The 24,933-nt window shown below is 44.2% G+C and overlaps 1 protein-coding gene across 16 annotated transcripts in view; it reads left to right on the top strand.

Moving 5' to 3' along the window:
• Positions 1 to 24,933, top strand: part of JADE1 (jade family PHD finger 1) — a 355,916-nt gene that overhangs the window by 305,344 nt on the left and 25,639 nt on the right. For 11 of the 16 annotated variants that reach the window (XM_021100682.1, XM_021100683.1, XM_021100685.1 and 8 more), the window contains 3 exons: positions 7,182 to 7,259; positions 20,942 to 21,027; positions 24,345 to 24,502. In XM_021100682.1, coding sequence (XP_020956341.1) covers positions 7,208 to 7,259; positions 20,942 to 21,027; positions 24,345 to 24,502 — 296 coding nt within the window. In that variant the 5' untranslated portion in view covers positions 7,182 to 7,207. Of the gene's footprint in view, positions 1 to 7,181; positions 7,260 to 11,524; positions 11,605 to 20,941; positions 21,134 to 24,344; positions 24,503 to 24,933 lie in introns of those variants that run through there. The other 5 variants (XM_021100690.1, XM_021100691.1, XM_021100680.1 and 2 more) reach the window with 3 other exon arrangements.

Below are 24,933 nucleotides of genomic sequence, written 5' to 3'. Positions count from 1 at the left end.
TTAAGCACTTTGTCAGTTAAATCAAATCTATGACTATCTTTATACCAGATATAACCCTTTGGTTAAAGTGAGAAATCTGGGTTTGAATTGTAGTCATACTAGTATTTTTAGACTCTGAGCATATGATTTAGATAATGATGTCAATTTAAAAACTTACTGTCTAGGTGATTAATGTTTACTTTAAAAACTAAGGTAAGAAACCAGCTGGATTTCCTTCACCTTCGTTTAGGAACAGGAGATTACTAAAGTATAGGTCATTATCATATTTACATACTTTGTTACATTGGGTACTTACTGTATGCTCCATAGAAGACTGATTAAGAAAACATAAATCTTTTCTTGTGGGAGAGGCAGTCGTTGCTGACCAATAATTTAGGAATCAAATTATCAGTTGCTTAGTGTTTAGGAATAACATGCATATAGTGTGAACTTAGCAAACAGAAACATTTCACTATAAAATACTTTTATCTTTAAGGTACATTGGTGTCTGAAAATACATTCTTTAATGCACATTTTTTTCCTTTTTTTTTTAGCTGCACCCGTAGTGTATGGAAGTTTGCAGATCAAGGATTTGAGTCCGAGCCACAGCTGAAACCAATGCTGATCCTTTAACCCACTGCACTGGGCCAGGGATCAAACCTGCACCTCCACAGCAACCCAAGCCGCCGCAGTCAGATTCTTAACCTACTGCATCACAGTGGGAACTCCTAATACACATTTTTGTGTTAGACATTTTCTAAATACATTTTAAAATATTGTACATTTAAGTATTAGATTATTAACTTTGACAGTGAATGGAAAGAAATTTGAAAATAAAGTAATGGAAATAACTTCAGTTAAAGGTCAGTGAGATATTAAAGCGAAGCATCTCACATTCTGTAAAGCTGAGCGTATGATACAGTTTATGTACAAGATCTGTCGACTGAAAAAATACAACCTGGAAGTTGAAAGGTTTATTTGGGGTGAAATTGGGACTTAAGCCCAGGAGACAGCATCTTGTTTAGCCTTGAGAAACCACTAGGAGCAGGTGAGGTGGGTGTCCCAGGATATTTGAATTTTGCAACAAAGGAAAGGTAGTAGGAACAAAAAATTTACAGATAACCAGACTTACAGAAAACTAGTTTCTATGGGAAGATGTAAGTGCCTGGGCTTACATGAATCACTCCTTTGATAGGCATCTCAGCTGTGGGCTGTTCCTCTTTGTTTTTTCCCTGAGTTCCCTCAGGGGTCATTGGCCTACCCTTGGGAGTGGCTGTTGTCACAGATGGCCATGACATCTTTTGTCCACTAGCTACAGCTCAGGAGGCAGTATTTTAGAGCTATAAGGGAAAGGGGGAATTATCAAGATACGTCATAAAGGTGAAGAGGGAGTCACATGCAGCTATGCACACATTTTATAGAAGTTTGCTGCTGGTCTCGTGAAGGTTACTACTAGTCACAGACATCAGTCATCATTGAAGGATTTTCATGTTTTTCTAGTTATGAGGAGATACAAGAATTGGGCTTATAAAATCTCCTAAAAATATCTGACTATCTGAAGACCTGTTCTTCCAGTTTTTCCAGAGCACAGAGTGCCTCACTCCTGGTCTCCACCCTGAGCATTCAGCGGTGCTGCGGGTTGGCTGTTGGAGTGGCTCCTGTTTTACTCCATGTAGAGGCTGCTGGCAAGTGCAAATCTCAGTTCACATATCCTATAGGTTGTTACAGCTAATCCATTACATTGCAATAGGTGATACATAGAAAAGTAGTATGTAGATGTCTTTCATTGAATACCTTCTAGAAAATGAAAACGTGGATAAAATAGATACTTTGAAGATAAAAACAGCCTTTCTACATATAAATCATAAGATAATTAAAATCACTAGGGTATAATCCTTATATAGCTGTAGAGTTTATGGCCTGATATAATGGTACCTGTTCTACCACAGAGAGTAATTCTAGTAACTGGACAGTTTGTTTTCCTCACATCTGCCCTTTCCAAGGAGTAGCATTGAATAAACATCCTCAAATTCGTAATCATCCCATTCTTTTGTAAAAGCTCTTCTCTCTTTGTCCTCCTTGTCATTTCTCTTTCTTTCTTAGCTGGAGTCACATACCAGTCATGCCTCCCTGGTACCACACCCAGGTCGCTGACTTGTTCACTTGCAAATTCCCGAGCCACTTGCGGGGGATGGGTTCTTTTGGCTGATGCTGCTCTTAGTTTAGTGCCTGCTGATACCCCACCCCCCAGTCTTCAGTCTGAGGAAGCTTAATTTTCAAGGTTTTGAGTTACCTTGCTATCTCCCATACAATCTCATGTCCCATGTCCCATAACCCATGAATCCTGTAACCTTTAGCAGTTAGCGTGCTAAAGCCACTTATCTAGTTATTTGCTTACTGGCTCTCCCTGTGGCCCATTCTGTATCTTGTTCACTGTATCTTGGGCATCTAACTTGATGCAATTATTGAATTAATATGTTAGCTAATTTCACTGCATTTAAACTGTGACAGAAGAGGTTGCAGAGAGTAATCTGCATGTGGTCTAAACAGAGTTCAGGGCCAGCAGGTAGGACATTATCTGTGTTTGTTGAGGAGATGGTGCTCTGAGCAGCCACCACACAATCCTGGTTGTCTTGGCACGTCCCTACCTACTGCCAAAGGAGTGTCACTTGACCAGTCCAGTCCCAGGGTCTTTGGCCAATGACCTCCTCTTACTTGGCCTTTCCAGGCAATATTCTGATTATAATCAGGCTTCCTTAGGTAGTCTTCTGCTTTTTGGGTAAAGTCCAAGATGCCCAGTAATTAGTATTCTGTCTGCCTAGCTGTTTTGCTTAAATTGCATCACTTTGAGTCAATTTTGGTGAAATCAGGCAGGATGTCAGGACAAGCCCTGTTGAGGACTGGACACAAAGTTCTGTGGGGCATCTGTTGTTGCTGCCCTCTGAAGCTTTGTTTTGCTCAAGACCCCTCTCTGTGATGTCTTTATTGCTCATTTAATTTGAGAGAATCTCCATTCTCCAGAATTTATTGTAAAATTTAGTTTACTATTTAGAGACACCTTTTATAGAACACTTAAGTGATGATGCAAGGCAGGAGTTGATTAACTGTTTAAAGTACATTAAAGGGAATTCTCTTTGTAGCTCAGCAGTTGATGAACCTGACGAGGATGTGGGTTCAATCCCTGGCCTCACTCAGTGGGTTAAGGACTGGCATTGCTATGAGCTGTGGTGTACGTCACAGACGTGGCTTGGATCTGACATTGCTGTGGCTATGTCGTAGGCTGGCAGCTGTAGCTCCAATTCTACCCCTAGCCTGGTAACTTCCATGTGCCACAAGTGTGGTCCTAAAAAGACAAAAAAGTTTATTAAAAAGCAGGGCGAAATAGTTATAAAAGAAAATAGACTAAATGAGTGGTAGAGAATGTAAATGCTTTTAATTGGAACTGCGGGTGGTACTTAGTGGCTTTGAGCTGAGCCTTGGAGAAGAAGGATTGAGAGGGATGGGTGGGGAGGGGAGAGCAGAGGGGCATGGTCAGCAGAGGCTGTTTGCAAGGATAGAGGGCAGGCAAGCTGGTTATGGAGGCTTGTTAGGGTAGATGGTTGAGTAGTGCAGGGAGGGGCCAGGTGGTGGAAAACCTAAGTTTCTATTTAGACCATTTGCAGTGTGGAGCAGAGGGAAAGATTGGCATAGGGAAGAGCTTCATGAGGTCACTTCATAGGATGGATTAATTTGTTGTAATAACTGGAAGGGATAAGAAATGTGGACATGGAGATTGAAAGGGTGGTGCTTAAAGCAGTCTAGGTATGGGGCAGTGGGCAGATTTGAAAGGGTCTTCATGCATTAGGAAATAACAAGCCTTGTCAATTGAATGGAAAGGTAAGAAGGGATTTATATTAGTAAATAAATGAGCAAATGGTAAGATCCTGAATGTGAAGGTGCTGCACAGAGTTATGTGCCAGCTTATATATACATGTTGTAGAGTATTATAATGTTTTGCCCAAAATGTGTTGCTTCCTGTAACCTCCCCTTTGTTCTTCAGTACTCTTAGAATCTTACTGACTCCAACCTGTGTCCTGGAGAGCCTTGTGTTTACCACTATCAAATACTAACTATACTGAATTCCTGTTGACTTCTCTTCTCAATTAGACCAGGAGCTCCATAAGGTCAGGGACAGTCATTTTGCTATAGCACCTTTAATAATATATTAGGTATTAAGGTGTGTGTTTGTAGGATACATTATATGCTATCATATTTTCTTGCTGCTTTCTCTGGAGTGTTGCAAGTAGCCTTTTTAATTGATTATTACTTATCCTACTAGCGTCTAGATAATAATCAGCAATTGCCCTAAATGATGCTCAGGGCCCTCTGCTTTCTCTTACTGGCTTTCATTGGACAGATGGTTGCAGCACACAATCACTGTATTGTGTGCCTTAAAGATACGAACATGTGCGTACTTTGATTTCTTGAGTGCGTAAGTAATCCCAGGTGAGATAAATCAGCCTGATGTCAGGTTTAAGTACAGAGGAGGCAGTTCTGGCATGCACTCACCCTGTTACCATGCCAGGTTCCCTTAGTATAGCACAGTATTCTCAGCCTTCTTTACTTAAGATCTTTCAGGGTGGATGAAAATGAAATTCATTAGAAGGAAAATACTATTTTTTTTACTCTTTTACCTGTGTGAGAGTATTTATGTGTGTTTCGGAGCATGGTTCTATTTTGTCCAATGCTTACATTTTGCATATAGTGACTGCTGAAGTACATGCATTCTCTGGAATCCGTGTTTGAAACCTGATTTTCAAACACGGATTCCAGGCATATTGATTTAAAAAGATTATAAGTTCTCCAAAATTTTCTATGTAGGTAAATGTTAGTTGTCCAAATCAATGAAGATGTAACCGGCATTGGCTTCCTTGTTTCCAGCAGGAGAGCTCTTATGGGCTTTATTAGCCTCTTTCTCCTCTTCACAGTTTTGGTACCTGGATTTCATGAAGTGGGACCTGCATTCTTTTTGCCCTGATGCTTCATTCACGCTGTTACTTTTAAGGAATTCCTCTTTAGGTAGCACTTTCTTTTTATTTTTAAAAAGCTCTCTTGTAGGCTCTAAGGAGATAAAGCTGAAGTAGTTGCAGGAGTGAGTGGTCTTTGCCTTTCCAGTTTTCTCTTGTATCTCCTGTTGGGTCTGGAGGGGAGCCGGGTGCTTTCTAGAAGGCTGGAGGAGAATTCAGCTGCTATCAGTTGGCTTTGGCACACAGTGACCGGGCAGGGAAGGCAGTCATTCAAGTAGAGAATGGCCACAGGAGTTTCTTGGCTGTGGAAGTTTTTCTGGGGTAGGCCTGCCCTGGGCTGGGTTGTACATTGCTGGGTGTTAGAGTTCTGGTGGGCGTGAGCAGGACCGGGGTGGGGGGGTGGTCCATAATAGAACTGTGACCCTGCCCCACAGTATGAAACGCTAGGGCTCAAGACAGAGCAGGACTCATGTCTTGGCTTTCTCTTGGAAATTCTTTTTGTGGTTTTTGAAGAATCTTTTGATAGAAACACAAGTCTTAGCTGGGTAAGTGTCTCAGAAAATATAAAATATAGGAGTTCCCTTCATGGTGCAGCGGAAACAAATCCAACTAGGGTTCATGATGTTGTGGGTTCGATCCCTGGCCTCACTCAGTGGGTTCAAGATCCGGCGTTGCTGCGAGTTGTGGTCTAGGTCGCAGACTCAGCTTGGATCCCACCATTGCTGTGGCTGTGGTTTAGGCTGGCAGCTGTAACTCTGATTCAACCCCTAGCTTGGGAACTTCCTTGCGATTTGGGTGCAGCCCTAGACCCCCTCACCCCTCCAAAAAATAAAATATAGATTAGGAGCCTATTTGAAAGAATCACATAGGTCAGTTTTGTGGTGGGAACAGATTGTGTTGTCTGATGTGTTTTGTGCTTTTTTGGATTTATACAGTTTCACTTAGAGTGGACCTCTGGGTTTTTAACTTCTGACTTGTAGAACAATTTCTGTCTTGTTTTAGCACAGTGATTCTCTACACTACTCCTGTGTGCCGTACTCTTTTTTTGGAAACACACCACATTGTAATGCTGTGCTTCCCAATGAGGGAGAGGTTGGGGTGTATTTTCTGAGGGGCTGAATGGTTAGGGGGCACATGGCCGTACTTTTGACCCGGAAAGCCCTCTTCCCTCATTGGGCATCCTTGATTGGCAGTAAGATCAGGGCCCTAAAGATGCCACAGTGAACAGTAATTTTAGTTTAGAAAAGCTTTTTAGATTTGTTTAAAAAGCTGCTCTGTGTGAATGTTAACCGCAAGTTCATGTTAAGTCCAGGGACTGGCCATTCAAGGTTCACTGCCCTCTTTACTAAATGCAGTCTTTCTCTCCTGTTGTGCTGGAGGCCTGTTATCACCAGCTACAAGGCAGGAGTTGGCAAGGTGGGCTGGGTGTCTGAACAGAGTGCTTTCGTGTGCTGAGTTGGGTTGGACAAGACCTAAAAGGAGTTGGGGTGAAGGGTAGTGAAGTTGATTTGGAATTAGAATTTCCTTGCTCACAATGTGACTGTGGGCCAGTCACTGCTTAAATAAACCTTTTTTGGGGGGCTTTAGTGTCTTAATGAGTAAAGGGGAGGGATCTGGATCAGAACGAATTGCCGAAGTGTTGGAGATGACTAGGGGAGGCATTTGCATTCCCAGTGCCCCGTTTGTTTTGTTCCTAGAACTCTAGGTATTCAGCTTTTAGAATTCTTACAGCAAAATTTGCCCAAGAAGCATAATTATGCCCAGTGCAGTGTAAATATTCACACATTCAGGCACAATGCCATCCCCATCCCCCACATACACATGTAAAATATGAATCTGTAGTGAGGAAGTACTGTGCTCATTGCCATGAGTTTTTTTCTGCAGAGCTTGCTTCCAGTCAGCTAAAGAGACTTCTCAAGTAGTTGTAGTGATAATGTCACAGGAATGAGAGAGAAACCTGGCACCTTTGGGGGACCTGCCGATATATGACTTCTCAACCCCTCCCCCTCCTCTTTGAACCTGTTAATAATTGCGCCTAATTATGTATCTTTATTCTTTTTACTATTTATAATTCAAATGCTACCTGAAGCCGATTGTTTGCTTTTGTATGCTGTAAATCCTGGGCTGCCATCTGAAGCACAACTTGATGATTGTGTATTATCATCTTGGGTTAAGTGCTGTCTCATTGCTTTGCAGGCTGCCTGCTGCTTCCCGGGGAGATCATGAAACGAGGTCGCCTTCCCAGCAGCAGTGAGGATTCTGACGACAATGGCAGTAAGTCCTGCTTTGTTGTTCTTGGAGCCTACCAGGGTTTGGGTCAGTGTAAAAACATGATTTTTTAATGTCATGCTTTAAATAGCTGAGGCCCTTCGAATATCAGGGAGGTCAGAGAAGAGGCAAGACCTGTGAAACACATCTGAGTGTGATACTGCAGGTCTGTAACCAAATCTTTCCGGTAAGGTTGACTGCAGGCGGGCGTTCCTCAGGCTTCCTGTTTGTTATCCAAAGATGAATAATCCCGTTTCAGGAGTCACTGATGTGTCTGTTTTTCCTAGACATCATTTATGGCACTTCACAGTTGCCCTTTATGAAAAGGGAACTTAATCATTCGAAACCAGTTAATTATTAACTAGTCCATCCTGATACAGAGGGAGCTTGAAGACTGCCTAGTGTGATGTGAAAATGTAAGGTCACAAGCCAGTGCTCTTCAGTTGATTTGAATATGACTATATTTAACGCTACTACTGTCTGCATCCTCGCTCTCTGGCATCTTCATATTTTCACAGTGTGGCTGAAAACCAGAAGTTAGTTGCCTTCCAGGCAGTCAAAATAGATGTCACACAGTGTCTGTGTATTGAGAAGCTAACAGACGACCTAGGAAGAGATCCTTTGAAATAACAGGGACATTTTGTACCTAGCAAAGTGCCTGAGCTTACGCTTTATATTTACGGGTCAAATTTGGGAAACCTTGAAAGAATGCTGGCTTTGCTGAGTGATGGGAAAAGTATCGGGTCTGCTTTCAAGGAACTGTGTCTGACAGCTCCAATGGGAAGTCACTGGGACAGTCGCATCCTTTTTTGATGGGCTGTGGAAGTGTGTATGTGCAGACACAAATTTAGAGGAGAGGGCCAGGGACACCTAGAGAGAAGCGGAAATTTGGGCAGGGCTGAAGGATGAAATAGTTTTAGGCAAACAGGGTTGTTTCCCTGGACTCCATGTTTTTGACAGATTAAAAGTGACAAATTAGAAAGCAAGGCTTTTCTATGGGTGGCCACACTCACAGCCACCAGAAACATTAAAAACAGGACTCTAACATAGCAGTTTGATTGGAGCTTTCGGTATAGGCATGGAGCAGCGGGAAGTAGAATTGGTGGTCAGGGGAGGGTTTTGAGGGTACTGTGAAGTAAGCTGTGACCGAGGAGCCGAGGGGTGGAATTTCTTGGGACTGACAGTGGGAGCTGATGTTTGGCTCAAGGGAGGAATGAACTGGGTGAGGGAAGGATAGACACAGGAGAAAGGGCTTGGGAGAAGGGCTTTCCTTCTATTTCAGGGAGAGGTATTAAGGGGCTGTGCCCCACCTGTCAGAGCCTTTAGCAGTGCCTTCTGAACTTCTTAGTACTTGTCACTTCACAGTCCTCAGTTTTCTCTAATATTTACTTGGTCTTTTTATTCCTCGAGGCAAAAACAAGCTTGGGTATTTCTTTTCTGCCCCCTGTGGTGCCCATCAAAGTGTCCTCAGAACTTAGACACACTCAATAAATGCTTACTGCTCACTCAGTACACAATTTTGCCCTGCAGTAATTTAAAAAAAAATCTTTCTTTTTTAGGTTCAGAATTAGTCAGAAGGATCCTTTCTTTAATTACTTCCCATACTAGTAGTGCCCAATAAAAGGCTAAGAGTCTTATTTTCCTATGTTTTTGTTCTGTGCTCACTCTGTTGGCTCTCAGCACTGCCTCATTTCCACCTCAGGAGACTGGGTTAGGAAGGGTTCCCCTGGAACGTTCTCTCACAGTCAGAGTCTTCCTCTTTCTGGACTAGAGCTGCCCAATAGGAGGGAAGATCTAATCTAGTGTAACTGAGAAACTGAATTTAAAATTTTTATTTAGTTTTAATTAAGTGTAAAAAGCCACATGGACAGTAATAATCATATTGGACAGTACTTCTAGTTCTGGAGTATGTATTCTTGAGGCTGGAATTCCAGATTAAGGTGCCAGCAGGTTTGCATTCTCCTGAGGCCTCTCTCCTTGGCTAGCACTCAGCTGTCTTCTCACTGAGTCCTCTCAGGCTCTTTCCTTTGGTCATGTCATCCTTGGGGCCTCTGTGTCTAAATGTCCTTCAAGAACACGAGTTATAGCAGATTAAGGCCAGTCATTTTAATTTAATCATCAATTTAAATGCTTTATGTCTAAACACCATCACATTCTGAGGTACTAGGGGTTAAGCTTCAACATGTGAATTTTAGGGGGGGACAGTTCAGCCCTAACAGACCAAATGCTTTGTTTAGACATGTATTTTCACCCAGAATTCTAGGAGTAAGAGAGTGCCCGAAGTCCCCATCAAAAGTGTGTCCATCTAGAGTCACCTGATTAGTGATGGCCTTTTTCCTCCTCCTAATATGCTTATGTCTACCGTGACCTCCCTGAAAAGGGTTGGCTAAGGGGCCTAGAGTAAATATAGGGTGCTGGAGTGTTAGTGGAGGTTGACCACAACACTGGGTTTTATTCTACCCTAGGCTCCATGTGGAAATAGAGTGGTAGTGATGGAGAATGAAGATGAAAGCTGATAGCGGAAGGGAGGTAGCCTGGCCTTGTGTCATACAGTTCATTCAGTGTAAAGCATGTGGGGATAACTTTATGGCTTTGCTGTCTGTGCAGACCTGTTTGGTTATTATGATGGATGATGGTTGTAGCAGACAAATGGCTTAAGAACCCTTGGCATGCCAAGCCACATAAACACAAGCCCATGTCTACACTGTGGAACACACTTTCCACCCTCACTGAGGGCAGCTGCTGCACAGTATGGGCCTCTGCCACTAGCCTGCCTGTTTGAGTTGGAGCCCAACCTCCTGTGGGCCTGTGGTTGTGTGAGTGCGGTGCTTCTTTAGTCCCTGCAGTCAGTCAGGTTCACAGACTGAGAACTGAGCCTACTCTTGGCCAATTCTGGGTTCTTGGAAGCCCTGCTTGTAAGAAGGGTTAGTTCTGTTCATTGGCCACTCCCAGCCTTTTCAGCCTGCATGCCTGACACAAGGTTGGCAGCAGCTCCCAGCGTCATGCAGAGCATGTCCAAGTGGAGAAGAGGCAGCTGCAGACATCAGCCAGGGGCCCCAGCACCAGCCACAGGCATGGCTGCGCCCGGCTGGCCTCCTGGGCTGGAGCCCTTTGCTTTGATTTCTGGCCTGGTCCAGGGGAATACCAGTGTGGTATTTACAGTTGGGGATGGATGGGCATTTTCTCTGCCAGTGCAAATCCTCATCCAGTTGCAGTAACAGTTGTTGGAGTCTTTCTCCAGGTGCCCTGGACTGCTGGCCTTGCCAGTTGGATGAAGTAACATTGGGGTGTTAGCAGGCAGTGTCTGTAGTTGCTGGGCTCCCGGTGCTGGTGGAGTTATGCATTGTGCCAGGGTGTGGCCTAGGGAAACAAGTACTTTATTTTCCGCTTCCCAGTCCATGGTCCTCTGTCCTTAGGGGTTTCGGCAAGTGTGGCAGTGGGGTCCACTGTCTGTTTCTGTCCAGCAGAGAGGGACTGGAGGTTGAGGCAGTCATCAGTGTCTGTGTAATGAAGCTTTCATAAAAACCCCAAAGAACAGGGTTCAGAGAGCTTCTGGGTGGTGAACATGTGGAGATTGGGAGAGAATGGTGTGCGCTGAGGGGGCCTGGAAGCTTCATGCCCTTTCCCCATGCCTTGTCCTGGGTCTCTTCATTTGGCTGTTGATTCATATCCTTTAATGTCCTTAAATTGGTTATCTAATAAGTAGCAGCTCTGGGCTCCCTGAGCTGCTCTAATAAATGAATTGAAGCTGAGGAGGTGGTCATGAGAACCTCTTTCAGTCAGAAGCACAGTCAACAGCCTGGCAACTAGCCTCTGAAGTGGAGGGTGGTCTTGTGGGACAGAGCCTGTGGAATCGAATTCTGTCTCTGTATCAGAAGTGAGTTGGATTCTTAGACACTCTGCTGGTGTCTGACAGTGGTTGTTCGTGTGGGGAAGCTTCCATGAGCACACGCTGGGACTCGGAACCATTTTCACTCACCTAGTGCTCCAAACTTTAGGGCTGTGTAGACCTGTTGTGGGAAGATCTGGGGTATGGCTGGGGGTCTTGTGGGAAGACAGGCACCTTCTGGGGGCCTCCCTAGCCCCCCATCTCCACAGTTATGCTGACCGTGAAACACTTCTGTCTTCTCCAATTATCCAACTAAGTTCTGCTCCATCACTTGTGATGAAGGCACAGAAGAGTAAAATCCAAAACTTCTAATTTTGCCCTTGGTAGTAATGCAGGTCGGTGAATGCAGACATGAAGTCATGTGACACTTTTGTTTTTCTAGCTTACAGATAAAGAATGAAGACTGACCAAAATTTTTAGTGGATGAAACATACTTTCTGCTTTGGACCTTTTATATTGCATGTATGTAATAGATTCTCTTATATTTTTTGATTTTTTTTTTTTTTTTTAAATGTTTGGCTGTGCTTGGACCCTCCAAAGACTTGCCATGGAGGTTTGGAGGTTTTTCTTTTGCATAAAAATAACTCTCCTTCATTTCTATTCCTATTTGACTATACCTTTAATTTTCGTTTTTTCTTCCATCAGTTGCATCTTGTGACACCAATGAGTTGTGTAGGAATTCTTGAAATATGGGAATTTTGGCTCAAGTACTGCAGAATATGTGCTGTACCCATCTCCTCAAGGCATACAGAAATGGCTTTACTCCTTTTCACACTCGATTTGTAGCTTGTCTTGACACTGATGGCCAGAGCTTAATCTTGGGTTCAGGAACAACTGGCAAAGCATGGTCTGGTGCATGGACTTGGACTTAATAGAGGGGCTGGGTGACTATGAAACATTTATGTCAGTTGATTGAAGGCCCAAGTATGTTGAAACATTCCTGGGTTAGTTCTCTGAATGTACCCATTAAGCTTTGTTTTTTTGGAAGGTGGGAGGGAGTTGGACCATGGAGCCCACCCATGCTGGGATGGATGGGCTGGGACGTGGGAGGTGTGAAGTCAGCCCTTGATAGAAATGATAGTGGTGTGAGGGGCTTGTCTTCTATCATGCAGGTAAGCAGATAGCCAGGAACTACATTAAATTTGCTTTCTTTCAGACAGGACTTTCCACAACACCCTTTCACTTGGACAGGGCTGGCCTCCCCTTGCAGTAACTCTTCAGTCTGTACTGTTGTAACACTGGCTGGCCTGCTGGGCTCCACACTTGTGAGTCCTAAGCATCTTACGTTATTAGCTGGTGTAACACACCTAAATACATTAGTGGTAGCATCTAGAAACAGAACACTGGCCCTTCAGTCAGTGCTGAGGTTCTTTCATAGTTTGCATTTTTGGTGGTGTGAGCACCCACCCAGGCTGCCGTTCATTCTAATTTCTGAACCTTACATGTGCTGCACAACCTGGGAGGCTTAACACACATGAAGTACCAAGTGTCGGAGGTGTGTGCAGTTTGCATTAGATTTACTCTTGAGGCTTTCCCTTATTTTAGATCTAGGGCAAGATAGCATGACTATTTTTAATATTTCAAAGGAGAGTGTTTGAGATAAATGCATAATGGGACCAGAAAGCAGGGTTCAGAATGTAGTGCATGCAAAGTATCCATGCTGAAAATGCTGCATGCAACCTGTGAACCTTTTAGAACTTTTATTATTACACATAATAATAAATGCCCACATTTCTGTTTTAGTGGAAGTTAAGGATAGTAAAACAAAGCAAGACTTTCTTAAGTGTTTTTTTTTGGTCTGTTTAGGGCCACACATATGGAGGCTCCCAGGTAGGAGTTGTAGCTGCTGGCCTACGCCATAGCCACAACTCGAGATCTGAGCCTCGTCTTCAACCTACACTGCAGATCACAGCAATGTTGGATCCTTAACCCACTGAGCAAGGCCAGGGATTGAACCTGTGTCCTCATGGATCCTAGTTGGGTTTGTTAACCACTGAGCCATGACGGGAACTCCGACTTTCTTAATTCTTAGTGTTTAATAGAGACTAATTTTTGATACTCAAGCAACATACATATCAAGTCATGGCTTGTCACTAGAGTGGACTTAATTTTGGGTAATAATATCTTGCGTATGGGCAATAAAATAAGTTTAGATATCATTGTCAAATTTTTAGAGTTTCTAACTACTTTCCTGAAAGCAGCAGGAAAAGAAAACAAGATTTTGCTTGCCATGTTCTTAATTTAGTTATTAGGTATTAACACTTTGAAAGCAAAAACAAAATGCAGGAGTTCCCATCGTGGCGCAGTGGAAATGAATCAGATTAGGAAACATGAGGTTGTGGATTCCATCCCTGACCTCCATCAGTGGGTTAAGGATCCGGCGTTGCCGTGAGCTGTGGTGTAGGTTGCAGACATGGCTTGGATCTGGCATTGCTGTGGCTGTGGAGTACGCCCGCAGCTATAGCTCTGATTGGACCCCTAGCCTGGGAATCTCATATGCCACAGGTGCAGCCCTAAAAAGACAAAAAGACAAAAAAAAAAAAAAACCCCAAAAACAAAAAAACAAAATGCAGCACCAATCCAGCATAATCTTAGCATATGGCTTTTAATAACAAGTGGCTGGTGTTTAACTATAGTGTATGTCACTATCTCCTAGTCCTTTAGATGTTTGAAATATTCTAATTTCTACTTTATTTTTTAAAAAGTTTTATTGAAGTATAGTTAGTTTACAAGGCTGTGATGATTTCTGCTGTACAACAAAGAGACCCAGTCATACATGTCCATTTTCTCTCTCAGATTCTTTTCCACATAGATTATCACAGAATACCGAGTTGGGTTCTCTATGCTATACAGCAGGTCCCAGTTGGCCAATCATCCATACACCTCTGTGCATATTGCCAGTCTCAAACCCCCAGCCCCATTCTTTCCCCTGCCCGACCTGTCCCCTTTGGTAACCATAATTTTTCAAAGTCTGTTTCTGTTTTGTAAATATGTTCATTTTATCCTTTTTTTAAAAAAAAGATTCCACATAAAGGTGATATCATATGATGTTTGCGTTTCACTGTCTATAACTTCACTTATATGATAGTTTCTAGGTCCATCCATGTGGCTGCAAATGGCATTATTTCATTCTTTTTTATGGCTGAGTAATATTTCATTATATATATACTACATCTTTTTTTTTTTTTTTTTGTCTTTTGTCTTTTGTCTTTTGTTGTTGTTGTTGCTATTTCTTGGGCCGCTCCCGCGGCATATGGAGGTTCCCAGGCTAGGGGTTGAATCGGAGCTGTAGCCACCGGCCTACGCCAGAGCCACAGCAACGCTGGATCCGAGCCGAGTCTGCAACCTACACCACAGCTCACGGCAACGCCGGATCGTTAACCCACTGAGCAAGGGCAGGGACCGAACCCGCAACCTCATGGTTCCCAGTCGGATTCGTTAACCACTGCGCCACGATGGGAACTCCCAATACTACATCTTCTTTATCCATTTCTCTATTGATAGACATATAGGTTGCTTCCATGTCTTGGCTATTGTAAATAGTGCTGCAATGAACAGTTGAGGTGCATGTATCTTTTCTTTTTTTTAATAATTTTTTTATTATAGTTGATTTACAATGTTCTGTCAATTTCTGCTGTATAGCAGTGACCTAGTTTTATATATATACACACACATTCTTTTTCTCACATTATTCTCCATTATGTTCCATCACAAGTGACTAGATACAGTTCCTTGTGCTATATAGCAGGATCTCATTGCTTATCCACTCCAAATGTAATAGTTTGCATCTACTGACCCCAAACTCTCCGTCCATCCCACTCCCTCTGTCCCCCACTTGGTAACCACAAGTCTGTTCTCCAAGTCCATGAATTTGTTTCTTTTCTGTAGATAGGTTCATTTGTCCCATATTTTAGATTCCACCTTTAAGTGATATTGTATGGTATGTCTTTCTCTTTCTTTCTTTTTTTTCTTTTTTTTTTGCTTTTTAGAGCCAAACCTGTGGCATATGAAGATTTCCAGGTTAGGGGTTGAATCAGAGCTGCAGCCGACAGCCTACACCACAACCACAGCAATGTGGGATCCGAGCTGCGTCTGTGACCTACACCACAGCTCATGGCAATGCTGGATCCTTAACCCATTGAGCGAGGCCAGGAATCAAGCCTGCATCCTCATGGTTCCAAGTCGGGTTTGTTAACCACTGAGCCACGAAGGGAACTCCTATATGTACCACATCTTTATCCATTCCTCTGTTGATGGACATTTAGGTTGTTTCCATGTCTTGGGTATTGTAAATAATACTGCAGTGAACATTGGGGTACATGTGTTGTCTTTTCAAATTATGATGTCTCTGGATAGATGCCCAGGAATGGCATTGCTGGATCAAATGATAGTTCTATTTTTAGTTTTTTGAGAAACCTCCATACTGTTTTCCACAGTGGTTGCACCAGTGTACATTCCCACCAATAGAGTAAGAGGGTTCCCTTTTCTCGGCACCCTCTCCAGCATTTACTATCTGTAGACTTTTTGATGATGGCCATTCTGGCTGGTGTAAGGTAGTACCTCATAGTAGTTTTGATTTGCATTTCTCTAATAAGTAGTGATTATTTTTGAACATTTTTTCATGTGTTTTTTGGCCGTCTGTATGTCTTTTTTTTTTTTTTTTTTTTTTTTATCCAACATACTTTCAAAAAAGTTCTGTAGGGAGTTCCTGCCATGGCACAGTGGGTTAAGAATATGACTGTGGTCAGGTCCTGGTGAGTAGGTGCGGGTTTGATCCCCAGCCCAGCGCAGTGGATTAAAGGATCCAGTGTTGGTTCAGCTGTGGCGTGGATTTTAGCTGTAGCTTGGATTCAGTCCCTGGCCTGGGAACTTTCATATGCTGAGGGTGCAGCCATAAAATTAAAAAAAAAAGTTCTATAACATAACTTTAAAAATGGGGGTGAATTATTTTTGTTTGGGTTGTATTCTGGGATGTAGCCAAAGAGAACATGACAGAGAAATGGTGTCAGAATGTCAAGGCATTGCTTTGAGTCTCCTGAGCCCTCATGGTGGATGGTTTTGTAGATGGAGGTACATTCCGGTCAGGCAGCAGTGGCCCCACCATGCTGTCTTTAAAGGCATTAGTGGTTTTCCATGACCTCATTTTCCTTGAGCTCAAAAGCGTATCTTCTAGTAGGAAAAATGGAGTGTGTGTTTGGTACTGGCCACCTTCAGTTCTTGAGTTACGGTCCTGAACAGTAATACTGTTTTTGTCCACTTAAAAACCTTTTTTTTTTTTTTTTTTTTTTTAAATTGAGAATCTACAGAGTTCCTGCTGTAGCACAGTGGAAAACAATCCAACTAGTATCCATGAGGATACAGGTTTGATCCCTAGCCTCGCCCAGTGGGTTAAGGATCCAGTGTTGCCATGAGCTGTGGTGTGGGTTGCAGATGTGGCTCAGATCCCATGTGGCTGTAGTTGTGGCTGTGGCATAGGCTGGCAGCTGCAGCTCCATTTAGACCCCTACCCTGGGAACTCCCATATGCTACAGATGTGGCTCTAAAAGAAAGCAAAAAATAAAAGAATAAAAATAAAAAAATTGAGACTCTACTTTGTGCACAGCACCAGCTTAAGTATACTGTATGTTGTAAATAATTATTACATTATTACAGTTTTAAGTGAATTAGAAGGGGGAAATCTCCAGCAACAAGTACCTGCTGCTGGTGGTGGGAGAATCCTGTTTCATCAGCAAAGTCTTATAAAAAATCGCCTGTGTAAAGTAAAATGAAGCTTTTCCTTTTCCTTCACTGTCAATGGATGATGGAAAATCATCAGTTATTTTCTGCACACATTCATAGTGTATACTTTGATACATTTTGACATGTTTATATCCATGAAATCATGAAACGCAAGAGAATCCTTCCCTCCCTGCTTTCCCCATTCAGCCTCTGATGCACTTTCTGTCAATGTAGGTTAGTTTATATTTTCCAGAGTTTTTTTTTTTTTTTTTTTTTGTCTTTTGTCTTGTCTTCTTAGGGCCGCACCCACACACAGCATATGGATGTTCCCAGGCTAGGGGTTGAATTGGAGCTGTAGCTGCTGGCCTACACCACAGCAACAGCAGATCTGAGCCTCATCTGTGACCTACACCACAGACCACGGCACGCCGGATCCTTAACCCACTGAGCAAGGCCAGGGATCTAACCTGTGTCCTCATGGATACTAGTCAGCTTTGTTTCTGCGGAGCCACAATAGGAACACCCCAAAGTTTTATATAAATAGAATAATAATAATGTTTTCTTTTCATGTGGCTTCTTTCACTCCAAATAATTATTTTCACCTTGATCCACGTAGTGTGTATCAGCCACTTACTCTTTACTGTTGGATATGCCACTGTTGGTTTATTCATTCCATCTGTTGCGGGTACTTGTGTGGCTTCTGGTTTTTGACTTTTATAAAAAACTAAGAACATTTCTTGTGTCAGTGATAATTTCAGCTCAGCTTTCCCCCTAGTCTTTACCTTTCTGCAAAGTGAGTTTAACAAGATGAACTTTTCTCTTCCTCCTTTTGCATTAGGCAAATTAAAAGAAGAGGAACAGACTATTTCTAGTGGACCTGAGTTTCTCTTGAGTAATACCATCAGATACCAAATTTGTAGCATGTTTGAATATCTGTTTTTAAAAGCAGGCAACATTTCAAGAATATGAAAGCAGTCTTAGGAAAAGTTTTTAAGTGATTACTATTAGGTTATGTTCTATGCCAGCAAAGCTGCAAGCTTCCTGAGAACCTTGGAAACTACCCTGGGGGGATCCTGACAGATGCCTAAGAAGAGGCAAGAGGGTCACAAAGACTGAGAATAAACAAATTTGAAAGCATTTGACAGTAGTGCTTGCCTCCTCCCAGCCCCACACTAGGTTTTGAAGTATAGCAATGGAGTAATTTAAGAAGTGTTTCTGGTGTGTCCCTCATCATTTGTAACCCTTTGAATAGTAAGTCAGGTAAAGGAGCCCTCCCGGGAGTTCCCGTCGTGGAGCAGTGGTTAACGAATCCGACTAGGAACATGAGGTTGAGGGTTCGGTCCCTGCCCTTGCTCAGTGGGTTTAGGATCTGCCGTTGCCGTGAGCTGTGGTGTGGGTTGCAGACGCGGCTCGGATCCCGCGTTGCTGTGGCTCTGACGTAGGCCGGTGGCTACAGCTCTGACTCGACCCGTAGCCTGGGAACCTCCATATGCCGCGGCAGCAGCCCAAGAAATAGCAAAAAAAAAAGGAGCCCTCCCTTCCTGCCCACCATCACTTTCTCCTCCCTGAGCCTGTGGGCTGGCTGGACATTGGCCTGCAGGTCGAGAGGGTGGAAGAGGCTTATCTTGAGAAAGGAGCTGCCCAGCTGACTTCCTCTCCAGGTTCCTGACCTGGCTTCTGTCTTCCTTTTTCCAATGAGGACCAGATTTAGAACTTCCTGCATGTCAGGCTCATACCAGGGTGCCCAGGATATTTTTTTTCAATGTGTGAGTGAAATTTTCTTTTTGTTCGCTTAAGAATCTAAAAAGATATACTTAGGATTATTTTTTAAAGAATTTCTAGGGAGTTCCCATTGTGGCTCAGTGGGTTAAGAATCCAACTAGTATCCACGAGGATGTGGGTTCGATCTCTGGCCTCGCTCGGTGGGTTAAGGATACATACAGTATTGCTGCAGGCTGTGGTGTAGGTTGCAGGTACAGCTTGGATCTGGTGTGGCTGTGGTGTAGGCCTGCACCTGCAGCCCCAATTGGACCCCTAGCCCGGGAACTTCCATATACTTCAGGTGTGGCCTCCCTCCCCCCAAAAAAACCACCCAAAGCCAAAACCAAACAACCAAAAGTGGGGAAAAAAAAGAATTTTCTAAAATATTACTGAACAGTATAGTAGGGCCACTGGTAGGAAACTAATTCTGCTGCCCCAGTAAACAGACCTCAGAACTGGTCATCAAGGGTAGTGCCAGCCCCTTCCCTGTCAGGGGAGGTTGGCAAATCTGATGGTAGGCTTATGTGCAGAATCTATTTGTTAATGTCTCCCAGGTCTTAGAGGTGCGTTGATTCTGTGTCTCTTGTCTCCGGAATCTGTAGAGATAAAGGTTTCCTGTTGGAGAAACAAGTGATTTTACTGGTAGAATAACAGTTTCTTTAGGCTTTAGCTCTGATTTTGGGAGGTTTTGTTAATTTCTGGGAAATGGTTCAACATGGAGGCAAGTTATTAGGAGATCAGATAGACCACAGGTAGTTGTTAAGCTCAGTTACTTTAGTGCTGAAGTGACTGATCTCAGGACACCCTGGGCTTTACCGATGTCTGATCTGAAGGTGAATGTGGCCCTGCTGCTTGGGAAGAATGTTAGTGTGGGAATGTAGGTCTCACAGTCTCCTGGATTGCCAGCTAAGACTGGGTGTGGATGAGCACTCTCTGGGGAGGGCATCTGGAGCAGGAGGTGAGAGAGTTCACACACTGAAGACAGGGACCCACCCACATAGTAGGGACACCAGGAAGGAGAATTTAATTGCCACTGTGGCTGCGGGAGCATCTCAAGCAGGATGGAGCCAGTGCTGCAGAGGGGTCTTAGGCCCTAGAGACCCTCAGGCTTGGTGGCAGTTAGTTAGAGACATAGGTGGCCTGGTAGGGCTTCCAGTTTCTGTGGCTTGGTAGGGGAGAGAGGCCACATGACAGGGGATAAGAACATCTTGTCATCAGAGCTCAGAAACGAGCTGACAGGCATTTTCTGGAAAGAGGAGTAGGTGATTTTAAAGGTGCTATAGCCATAGCACCCAGTCTGCAGTGGGTCTGAGCTGCCCTGTTCTAGGGAATGCTAAGTTCTTTCGTGGAGTCAAAATTTTCTCATGTTTTAGGGGAGGGCTTTAAGATTTAGCACAGTGATCTTAGCATTTAGAAAGTTACTGAAAACTCACAAAAATGTTTCTGAATTTTTATTTACCAGGGTGAGACTTTGAACCACTTAAGGAGTGTGGGCTTATGGATGAAGGTTCCACCTGCATGGTGTGGTTTTGTTTGTTTTCTTTTTTTTGTTTGTTTGTTTTTTTGCTTTTTAGGGCCGAACCTGTAACATATGGACGTTCCCAGACTAGGGGTTGAATCAGAGCTTCAGCCTTGGTCTATGCCACAGCCACAGCGATGCCAGATCCGAGCTGAGTCTGTGACTTACACCACGGCTCACGACAATGTCAGATCCTTAACCCACGAAGCAAGGCCAGGAATCAAACCCATATCCTCATAGATGCTAGCTGGGTTCTTAACCCACTGAGCCACAGCAGGAACTCCCTGCATGGTGTTCTTGAAAGGCCTCTCCCTCCTGAGCTGTGCCTGCAGCTCAGCACTCCTGAGCACTGTGCATACACAGCAGCCTTGCAGGCCTGCTGTGGGCTCTGCGTGTTTAAGTGGGAAATGGAACTGGAGAAACTCTGGGGGAGAGAGGGGAGCTCTGGCAGAGCATCAGGCTCTCTCTTGGGGTAGCACTGAGGGGAGCCTTGCTGACTTTGGTTAAAATGAAAGACCCTTCCTTGTAAACACTCAGTGATTTGTGTACTCTTTTTTTTTTTTCTGTCTTTTTAAGGCTGTACCCATGGCATATGGAGGTTCTCAGGCTAGGAGTCGAATCGGAGCTACAGCTGCCAGCCTACACACAGCCACGGCAGTGCCAGATCCTTAACCCTGACCGAGGCCAGAGATCGAACCTGTATCCTTGTGGATGCTAGTCAGATTCATTTCTGCTGAGCCACGACGGACACTCTGATTTGTGTACTTTTAATTGTTCTTATTTGGATGTTTGTTTCCTTAGGCCTGTCAACTACTTGGTCGCAGAATTCCCGATCTCAACACAGGAGAAGTTCGTGCTCTAGACATGAAGATCGAAAGCCTTCAGAGGTATTTCCTGAATGCTGGTGTGACTGCGTGTAGTACATGTGTGCATGAGTGCATGTGGTTGACACACAAACCTGATGGATTGATACTGAAGTCTGTGCATTCTTGGGTAAGTTACTTAACCTCTCTGTGCCTTAGTTTTGAAATCTGTAAGATGGCAATAACACAGGTGTTTACCTCATGGGATTCTTGTGAGGATTAAGTGTGTCAATACACAACAGAGCAAGTAAGTCGTGCTCAGTCATTGTTAGCTATTGTTATTAATTTTATATATATATATATACACACATACATATATATATATATACATACATACATATACATACATACATATATATACGTATATATATATGTATTTTCTTTTTCGGTTCTGCCTTCTGGTTCCCAGTAACTTTGCCTCTGGCCAGGAGATCAGTGTGTTTCATTGCCACACAAGTTAGTTTTAGCCATGAATTTGTGGCTTATTTGCAAAACCCAGTGTAATTCTGGGGGTTTTGTTTAGGGGTTTCTGCTTAAGGCTTTTACTCCTTCTTTTAAAATTTGTTTCTCAGTCTTACATTTCCCTGTTCTCTCACATTTTGTTATTGTCTATCTACCAGTCTGTCTTCTATCTAAAATTGTTTTTTGAGTGAATTTCTTTGTTGGCTTTTGTTGGTTAGGGACTCCTACCAGCCCAGAGACTTGTTGCTCTGAAAACCTTGGGCTGGGCTCTGAGGTTCTAAATAATAACGGAAATGGCATTTTCCTTTTTCATGGTGTTTAGGGGAGCAGGTTATGGGAAAGAGAGTTTTTGGTTCAGCTCCTTGGTTTTGTGCTGCCTTTTCTCGGGGTGACTTGAAAACTAGCCTCATCCTGTAGCAACTGAGCAACTCCTTTTTCTTCAGCATGGGGGAAGCTGGGGGCTCTGTTGAGGAGTATAGGTTTATTTAGCAGTGAATAACTTCCTCCACGAAGTAGTAGTACGTATACTTTAGAATTGTGGAAAACCATCCCAAGGAACACTTCAGCATTAGATCAGATGTTCATGAGACCATAACCTTGATTTTATTTATTTATTTTTTTTTAGGGCTGCACCCGTGGCATATAGAGGTTCCCAGGCTAGGGGTCTAATTGGAGCTATAGCCGCCGGCCTACGGCCTATACCACAGCCACAGCAACACCAGATCCGAGAGCCGTGTCTGTGACCTATACCATGCGACCTATACCACAGCTCATGGCAATGCCAGATCCTTGACCTGCTGAGTGAGGCCAGGCTTCGAACCCGCGCCTCATGGTTCCTAGTTGGATTCGTTTCCATTGCGCCACAATGGGAACTCCAAACATTGGCTTGATTTATTCCAGGCCTTTGTCCTTTCGAACTGCAGTGCTGCCTTCCTTTTCTCTGGTATCCAAGTGCCTCTCCTGCTTTTTTTTTTATTTCTTTAATTCCCTGTGTTCTCTCCACAATCCCCTCAATACCTTTCTCACTTTGCTCCTTTTATTTCAGGGCAGGAACACAGGGAACTCTAATAGGAAGGTGGTACCCTGGTCACAGCTAGAACCCCTTCCACTGGGCAGCGTGGACGGCCTGTGTTTTGTCCCACTGAGTTGAAATTACTCTGTGCTTAAAGTACTCATGTTGAGCTCTGCTGGGGACTGAGCTCACATCCATTTGAGGGCCTTTGTTTCAGTCCCTGACCATCCTTGTCTGAGTCTTTTCAGTGCGGGAGTAGTGAGCTGCCTTTTTTCATCTCATTGCTTCAGTTTGATTTTCCTTTTTCTTTGGCTAAACTCCCTTATTTTTTTACTTATCCAACTTAGTTGGAAGGTGTTTTTAAATGATTTGCATCCTCAGGTTGTAATCCTGTGACTTTGTTGGAAGAGACTTTGTAGGTGGGGAGGGCATGGCTGACAAAGTTAATGCACAACCAGGGCAAGGACACCTGCTTCAGGGCTCAGTGCTCAAAGGGGACCAGATCTTACTTGTGCTTCTGTGGAAGGTACACAGCCAAGTTCTTGCTTGTTATTGGGACTTAAGAAATGAGGAGTGGCATACTGGGGAAAAGCCCAGGTCCAAAATGACAGACTGGAGAAATGACCCTTCTATTCAGACAGTGCCTCAGACTTTATTATGGTGAAGTTTATTAAAGCGATCACCAGCCTGAAAAGCCACCAGGAAAAACAAATACGGACCTGTTAGCCGGCATATAATGTGAACTGTGCTTAGCAGCCCAAGAAAGAACTCCCTGTCCCAAGAAGAGAGAGTTCTGCATTGTGACTTGTGTAAACAGAGAGTGTAGCTTACAGATGCAGGCACATTTCGTGCCAAATACAACTTTGGACCAGCGCTAATGCCAGGGTCAGAGCTTCCTCATGTGGCCCAGAGACAGGAGTGGACAGAGGGCGAGGCCCTGGTGGGCAGGCAGTGCTGTGCTCCTGTACTTCCCAACCCGTCAGGAAGAGCAGGCATGCGGGGCCTCCTCTCTGGTGGTCCCCTCTTGGCCTGTGATGAGGCATTGAGGTGCCCTCTAGGCTGAGGGGTACTTGTGAGTCTTGGGGTTTTTTTTTGTGGCAGAGTGAGGAGAGGGTAGTAGCTTGCTTTCTTTTTCTCGCCCACTCCTTCCTCCTTCCCTCCTATCCTTCCCCCACAAATGCCACTTCCTTGCAGAAGTTATGTCAGGTGAAGGTGTGCAAACAAACATTCTTTATAAGCTCATTTTTTGCTTGGACTCCATCGGTCTGTCATTGCTTCTATCCCAGATTTTTCCAGCCTGTACCTCTGCCTGGCAGTAGCTGACCAGGCCCTACCCTCCCCAAACACCTTGTGGTAAGCCGTGTGCCCAGGCAGGCAGGGGCTGGGTGGAGGCAGTCTGAGTATAGAAGAGGAAGCCCTGGTGGCTCTGGGTTTTGGCTTGGAGTTGTTACATGGTTAGTGGAGTTTTATTCTTAAACATTTACCAAAAGGGCACCCTCGAGTGAAATATGTTACTCCAGAGATTTTTAGGCACATGTTTTTAGTAGCCTGCTTAGTGAATTGGGAGTCGTTGTAAGTTTTTCCAGGGAGGACAGCAAGGTTCCTTTGTTGCTATAGCTGGTGCAGACACTGTCATCTCTCAGGGTTGGTGAGGGAGCAAGGACAGTGTGAGCTGCTGTCACCCCCAAGCCTGAGCGAAGCCAGGGCGTGGCAGGTTGAGAGGGGTTTCCTGTAATAGGTCAGACTGGTTCTCTGTTGAAACAGTGACCTTGTTATATGGGCAGCTCCATGGTTACCCTGCAGCTGCCAGTGCTCTGAATAAGAATGCAAATATCAAATGTCAGTGACCCTCTCTCTCCCTTTCCAGGTGTTTAGGACAGACCTGATCACAGCCATGAAGTTGCATGACTCCTACCAGCTGAACCCGGATGAGTACTATGTGCTGGCAGATCCCTGGAGACAGGAGTGGGAGAAGGGGGTCCAGGTGCCGGTGAGCCCTGGGACCATCCCTCAGCCCGTGGCCAGGTAGACACACCCCAGGAAAGGCCTGCTGCCTTTCCCCCAACAGTTGCCTTTCTGCCCTGATGGCCAGGTGCCTGAGAGGAGCAAGGTTTGGTTAGCAGTGAGGCATCTGGGAGAAAGAGGTGCAGTAAGTAGAAATACACCTCAGGTCCACAGGTAGTGATTTTGAGGGCCATGGACCTCCAGACTTATTGCAGCCATCTTGGGCTGCTCTCTTAAGAGAGGAAGGTAAAATTCTAGGACTTCTGGGAAGTGATTGGCTGGGGAGGAGCACTTGGCTGTTGGCACAGCTTCCTCCTCTTTTTCCCTGGAGAGCATGCGGCTCTCTTGGAGAGAGGTGTCTGGTGGGTTGGGTCTTGCTGTGGTCTATTCCACCTTTGGGGGTGCATGGGTGGAACAGGCCTGCCAAGTTAGGGTCCTGTTGATGGGGAGTT

This window comes from Sus scrofa, chromosome 8, assembly GCF_000003025.6.
Source record: "Sus scrofa isolate TJ Tabasco breed Duroc chromosome 8, Sscrofa11.1, whole genome shotgun sequence".
NCBI lineage: Eukaryota > Metazoa > Chordata > Mammalia > Artiodactyla > Suidae > Sus > Sus scrofa.
Note: the sequence above shows the minus strand (reverse complement) of the source record. Positions and strands in the feature narration are given on the sequence as shown.